This window comes from Sprattus sprattus, assembly GCF_963457725.1.
Source record: "Sprattus sprattus genome assembly, chromosome: 1".
Lineage (NCBI taxonomy): Eukaryota > Metazoa > Chordata > Actinopteri > Clupeiformes > Clupeidae > Sprattus > Sprattus sprattus.
The window spans coordinates 56,119,317-56,126,816 of NC_137920.1; the positions used below are offsets into that span (position 1 = coordinate 56,119,317).

Below are 7,500 nucleotides of genomic sequence, written 5' to 3' on the forward strand. Positions count from 1 at the left end.
GCGAACAGAATAAGTCTGTTGGACATTATCATGATCCTGCACAGAAGAATGAGTACGATAGGGGAACTGAACTTTAACTCCCTGCTTTAGCCTTACATCTGGTTCAGGCATGACCTCATAATGTGCTGATGGTTGCTCTTCTGCGTCAAAGTATTCAATCATTGCATCCCTAGGCTCTAGTTGTTCTTCTTCCTCAAAGTTTTCAAACGCAGCTTGTTCAGCATTTTTAAGCACATACATTTTTGCCATATTTGCAGCCATTTCTGTGTCTAAATCTAATGTTTCTCGTCTTTTTCTTACTTCTTCCTTTTTCTGTTCAAGTAGTTCATCTTCCTTTTCCAAAGCGTGCTTTACTTGCAAACGCGCGGCCTTTTCCAATAGCGCCGCTTGCTCTGCCTCGGCGCGAATGAGCGCTTGGGAGGCTGATTCATTGGATCTCATTGAACGTCGGCTAGTGACGGACCAAGCATCCAAATCTTTCAAATATGTATCTGCATCTGGTTCAGAAGAATCGGGTAGTACAGCAGCAGTGGAGTGTAAAGCAGTGCTGTGCGCTTCTGGGTTTTCAGCAGCGTGGATCCATTTCGCAGTATTCGAGAGAAAGAAATTAATTTGTTTCCTTCGGGGCTCATACCAAGTGTTTATATCTGCTTCCTTGGCCTCTATGCTTAAAGTTTCAATATAAGCACTATGGATGCTTTCGAATTCTTTCAACATTTCTTCAAGCTTAGTCAAGTTTTCCTTCACTTCCTCAACAAACTCATTGCCAGCCATAAGAGTTTCTAAAATCTTCATTCTGCGCGTAATATGCGACACTTTGCCAGCGCGCATTCGTTTACTGGCTACAACATTCAAATCCTCTCCGGACATGACTTCATCCGTCTGTGTTACAGACATTGTGCTTCTCAAAGGAAAATATTTCTAAAGTAATTTCCAATTTCTTAATCAAACAAAACGATACTCACAAAGTCCGCGTTTCCTTCCAATAATGAGTTTCAGAAGCACATACCTCGGGCTTTCCTTTGTTTGAATTGTTTGGCGCGTCGGCCTTCCTTTTCCTTCGAAATGCACAATCCTTTTCCAAGTTCTTCAGTTGTCCACAACGAAGTCCAGCTAAGTCATTGACTTAATGTAGTGATTAAAACGGGTTAATTTTCCATAATTCCTTGTTTCCATTACTTTTCCCATTTAGTTCACTGTTCTTTGACTGTATGAATGCAAGAGACTGACGCGTGAAAGGACGAGGATGCGTTATTGTTTTCTCCTTGATGAGTGGTTGGTTTATTCAATAAAAAGGGTAACATAAACTTGTAAACGTAAACTTTTCAAACAAATAAAGCAGAGTTCAATTTGGTTCAATGGGGCTTGGCTTGAGGCAACAGGCCGCGGTCAGGCTGGCACAGTCGCGCGCATGGGCTCGTTCTCGGGTACGGACACGCTCAATGACTGTTGCGCATTGCACCCCTACAGCGTCTGGGCCGCGTCACCACACCGTCTTAAGTAACAGCCTCGCCGCCACCTACAGGGAGTAATTAGGACACCACACTAACAAGGTGCAATTAGTACCACGTTTGCAACAGAACGTTTGTCCAAATATAAATATGAAATCCTATTCTAAACCTTCTAAATACAACAACAATACAAACAATAAATACAAAGAATGGCTCTTACACACATAAAAACTGTTCAATAACCATACAGAGTTCAAAACACACACACTTGCCCATAGAAACAAAGGTCAACACACTCACAAATATTGATCAATAATCACAAACATACAGCCGTATACACACGCACAGAAGTCAAAACACACCAATGCCTCAGTGCACACACACATGTGATCCAACGTGAGTCCAACACAAAACAAGTCATCGTAGTCAATACATACTGTACGTATGTACACTGCACAAACATGGCACTCACACTGAATTGAAGAGATAAGCTCGGCCTTGGCTCCCTTGGAACGACTGAAAGAAAAAGAGAAAGAGAGAACAAAGAATGAGTAAATAAATTCAAATTAAAACAAATGTAAACTCTAAGCCTTGTGTCTAGGGGGTGTTAGTCTATTTATGCATTCTAAGTGATTCAAACTCATTAACCCTCTTTAGCCTGAACAGGAGGCAAGCCTAGTGGGGGCGTTTTCTATAGAATCAGCATAGTAAAACACACATACATACACACACACACACTGACACACCGACACACACACACACACACACACAAACACACACACACACACACACACACACACACACACACACACACACACACACACGCCCTGAAAGTATAGTCTCTTCCTCTCTCTCTTCATCTCTCTCTCTTTCACACACACACACAAACAGACACACACACACGCCCTGAAAGTATAGTCGTTTCCACTCTCTCTTCATCTCTCTCTCTTTCACACACACACACACACACACACACACACACACACACACACACACACACACACACACACACACACACACACACACACACACACACACACACACACACACACACACACACACACACACACACACACACACAGCCCTGAGCCAGGCTGCCATATGGCTGTGGATCGGAGCTGCGCCAGAGAAGCATGTCCGCACTGCCACACTCGCACGCTCGTCTCCCTCAGGCTACAGATCCCCCCCCCCCCCCCCCACACACACACACTCATCTCCCTCAGGCTACAGAGCACACACACACATACACACATTCACACACACAGATACATTTCCACACTCACACGCTCATCTCCCTCAGGCTACAGAGGCCCCAGGATACAGCTGTCCCCTCCTGAGCACAAATCCACCCATTGCACACCCCAACAGACTGAGGGCTGTTCTAACACCTGAGCTTCATTCTCATGTGCACACACACACACACACACACACACACACACACACACACACACACACACACACACACACACACACACACACACACACACACACATTGACACAGACTATACTGATGACATGTCTGAAGAGACAGCCACACACATACACACACACACCTGTATTATTAAATAAGTATCCCAGTGTATTCCTGCAGCCTGTCCAATGACTTATGAGCTAATTCATGCCACTGACTATACTGATGACATGTCTGAAGAGACAGCCACACACATACACACACAGACACAGACACACACACACACACACACACACACACACACACACACACACACACACACACACACACACACACACACACACACACACACACACACACACACACACACACACACACACACACACACACACACACATTGACACTGACTATACTGATGACATGTCTGAAGAGACAGCCACACACATACACACATACACACACACACACACACACACACACACACACACACACACTCACACACACACACACACACACACACACACACACACACACACACACACACACACACACACACACACACACACACACACACACACACACACACACACACACACACACACACACACACACACACACACACATTGACACTGACTATACTGATGACATGTCTGAAGAGACAGCCACACACATACACACACACACACCTGTATTATTAAATAAGTATCCCAGTGTATTCCTGCAGCCTGTCCAATGACTTATCAGCTTGAAGCTTCAGTGTTAAAGAAGCTGACATTGTGACCCAATGAGAGACGTGGTGTCTTAAAGCCTGGGCTGACCCAATGAGAGACGTGGTGTCTTAAAGCCTGGGCTGACCCAATGAGAGACGTGGTGTCTTAAAGCCTGGGCTGACCCAATGAGAGACGCGGCGTCTTAAAGCTCAGGCTGACCCAATGAGAGACGTGGTGTCTTAAAGCCCAGGCTGACCCAATGAGAGACGTGGTGTCTTAAAGCCCAGGCAGAGCTGGTGTGGACAGTCCCTAGCAGGCTACAGACAGGTGCTGACCTCATTATGTGTGCCAATCAGGTCTCGGCATCTGAGTGCCACACACACTAGACAGCATTCTCTTGTCTATGCACACACGTACACACACGTACACACAAGTAAACACACATATTCAAATACACACACATACACACATATAGAATCACACACACACACACACAAACATACACACATACACACATATAGAATCACACACACACACAAACATACACACATGAACAAATATAGAATCACAGGAGAGTCAATCTGTCTACAGCTCTGTCTAGAGCTCTTATATACAGTGTACTAATGAGTCTCTTATTTTCATGTTGTGAAGACACTGGGAAGAGAAGGCCAAGACGTCATAAACACACACACACGCACACACACACGCACACACACACACACAAAGGCTGATGGAAAGTCGGGCGTCCCACCAGATAGCAGCAGTGACCGCTGAAGTGTCTGACCTGGATCTGACAGAGCTCTGTAGCCAGGCGCTACATGGGCTTTGGTTGCACCCAGAGGGATGACAGAACGGAGGTTACCATTGTCATCAGGCTCAGGAAGGAGGCCTAAGTCAACTCCACAGCTACTCTTTCTGACAACTCTTAAAAGGCTCCTGGCAGGCTAGTGTGCTTCTCTCAACTGCACCATTCGAAGGCTGCTTAGAGGAGTCTCCTACCGCTGTCTCTGCTGTATAACCCTACACGCCTACAGGAGCCCTTTTTACATAAACCCTGTTTACATAAACCCTTTTTAATATAAACGAATGCCATCATTGACGTAGTTTTCTGCTTCATTGCTCGGCTTATCCTTATAATAGTAACCTGATGAGGACACTGCATACCCACTTAGCTGTTCTACAAACAAAAGCCTACCCCTATCTCCATCTTTATCCCCTATTCATTCTGTATATGTTATGTATATACCTTCTTTTATGTTTCCTTTGAACTGAGGTTCTGCTCAAGGGTTTTCCGTGTTATAAAGGGAGTTTTCCCTTGCTTTGTAAAAACCTACAGATAATCTCAATTGTTATTGGTGCTATTAAATATAATTACATTGAACTGAATTGAATCAACAGACAGTTCTTTCAGTAAATAAAGGTCTATTTTGAACCTTTGGATTGTTCAAATGTTTGTCTCAACTGGTTAATCCTTAGAAGGCTGCTTTGAGGAATCTAATAAGATTATTTTTCTAAAAAGGCCTTTCCATCTCTTCTCACTACTGTACAACCCTTCAAGACGTTTTAGCAACAGAGGGTTCTTTCAGTGAAACAACTTCTATTTTGAACCTTTGGGTTTTTAAAGGAACCACTGATTTTCCTCTCTGATAATGCACTGGGAACAGCACTAAACAGCAGTCAGTGAATGTATCTAGGTCAACCCAAGCTGTGATCAAGCTGTCTATCATAACTGTTTTGCCGTTGCCAAGGGTGATGGTGGCAAGATTGCCCTCCCATGGCATGACGGTCGGTGCTGGGTTGCACAGCTGCCCTGGCCAGCGGGACGAGACCCCTGCTTGGCTGTCTAACGGAATGGTGTCCTGTCTCCCCAAAATAGTCCAACACACTGGCAGATATGGCACCGTGTCACACACCATCGAGCTGGACAATTGTGCCAACGTTAAAACCTGTGAGTTGACCAGAACTCACTGGTCAGGCCTGCGTCACCTCAAGTGTAAGCATGCACCAGTTAGTAGCTGACTGACAGGGACATATACTGAAAAACATCTGTGCTTAATGGTTTTGTCAGGTTTTTATTTTGTTAAGGCAAACAAATAGTCCATAAAAGTTTACCATAGAGGTCTGATGGAACACTTGGTTACATCCACTAAATGTTTACCATATAGGTCTGATGGAACACCACAGTAGTCTGTGAGTGTTGTGATTGGTCCTCACCTTGGAGATGAGCTCGTCGTGATTGGCCAGGTGTGCTCGGCAGTGGATGCAGCTGTAGGTGCGGTGGCAGTTGGGCAGGTAGGCCTGGAACGTCTTAGAGCGCGTCATGGCGACGGGGAGCAGCGTGGCAGATGAAGAAGAGGAAGAGGAGGAGGAGAGGGGGGTAGGGCCCAGCCGTCTGAAGGAGAGACCACAGCAGCGGAGGAGAGAGGAGGGAGCAGGTGCGTCACAGGGCTGCACCTGGACAAACACACACACACACACACGCACACACACAAACACACACAAACAGACTCTTGTAAGGGGGCTTAGTGCAAGATTCTGAGACTAGTGCTGCTTGCACACAGGCACACACACACATACAGACACACATATATGCTTATATAAGTGCTGTCTGATAATCAGACTTGGATATGCAACTGTGTGATTGGTGCTCTGTATAATGCTGCTTAAATGAGTGCGTCTAATTGGTGCTCATGTGGTTAATGCCGTCTGTGATTGGTGTTTGAGGTGATGAATCCAGCATGTGATTGATTGCTGTGTAGTACAATGATAACAGACCATGTGATTGGTGCCCATGGAGGTGATTTGACGCTTTGTGCGATGAATAAGATGTGTGAATGGCGCTGTGTGTGATTAGATTTGGATTAGTGTGAGATGAGCGCCCTCTGAGATGTTGTTGACATAGCATCTGAATAGTATGTTTGTAAACATAAGAGAGAATGTAAACAAGCGTCAGTCAGCTACTTGTACGTGTATGAAGAACTCTGCTGCGTCTGATGTTGATTTAGAAATGTGTGTGTGTGTGTGTGTGTGTGTGTGTGTGTGTGTGTGTGTGTGTGTGTGTGTGTGTCAGTGAACTAAGTAAAAGAAGGGCCAGACAGCTAGCTAAGTACTGCTCAATATCAACTGTTATAGGGAGCATGTTCATCTGGAAAAGGAGATGTTTCCTGTACCCTTAATGATGCACTCTCATAACAAGATGTTTGTTGGTCATAATTGGATAATTCATCACATTTGGTTCCTAAAAAATTGATATTAACCTGTAATGTGGAATCAAATAAAGTACAAAAAATGTGTGTGTGTGTGTGAGTGTGTGTGTGTGCACGTGCGCAACCATAACTGTGTGAATGTTTAAAGTGCATACATGCCTGCTTTTGTTTTTGAATAACCTGGGGCAAAACTTCAACAGTGCTTTTGAGCATTTCATATATAGGTTTGGAAGAACTGAAATTGCTAATAAGTTCTATTGATAGGCATGAACAGAGCACACACACACACACACACATTAGCGCGTGTTAAACAAAACAATATAAGACACACATCTGAAAGGGCTTTTATCTCACCTGTAAAAATACAAATCATGAGAGCATCCACCCCCTAATTGTTCTTCTGTGTGCGATACCCTATCAGTTCTGCCTAGCGACAGTCAGCCTCAACAGATCACCCAGAGAAAGAGAAAGAGCAATATCATCTTCAAAGAGTCTCTGAGAGCACTTCATCAGCAGTGAGTATAGTCAAAGTGTGTCTGTTTGTGCCCACGCCCGCTATGGAAGCCAGAGCCAAGACTGAGAAACTGTTTGGTTAGTGAATTACAGGAAATTATGTCATTTCCATTCATCCAGTTGGCAGGCTGGGAGAGGAGAGGGTGAGGGTGAGGGTAGGAAGGTCCTCAGATGGTAGGCCAGTGCAGACAGACAGACATACAGACTCA

At 44.8% G+C, this 7,500-nt stretch overlaps 1 protein-coding gene across 1 annotated transcript in view; it reads right to left on the reverse strand.

The window, feature by feature from the left end:
• Positions 1-7,500, reverse strand: part of LOC308370446 (protein yippee-like 1) — a gene marked incomplete at its 3' end in the record, with an annotated part of 13,040 nt that overhangs the window by 511 nt on the left and 5,029 nt on the right. The window contains exons 2-4 of the mRNA XM_080845095.1: positions 5,787-6,026; positions 1,924-1,967; positions 1,469-1,519 (exon numbers count right to left, since the gene is read on the reverse strand). Of these exons, the coding sequence (XP_080701221.1) occupies positions 1,469-1,519; positions 1,924-1,967; positions 5,787-5,894 (203 nt within the window). The 5' untranslated portion in view covers positions 5,895-6,026. The remainder of the gene's footprint in view (positions 1-1,468; positions 1,520-1,923; positions 1,968-5,786; positions 6,027-7,500) is intronic.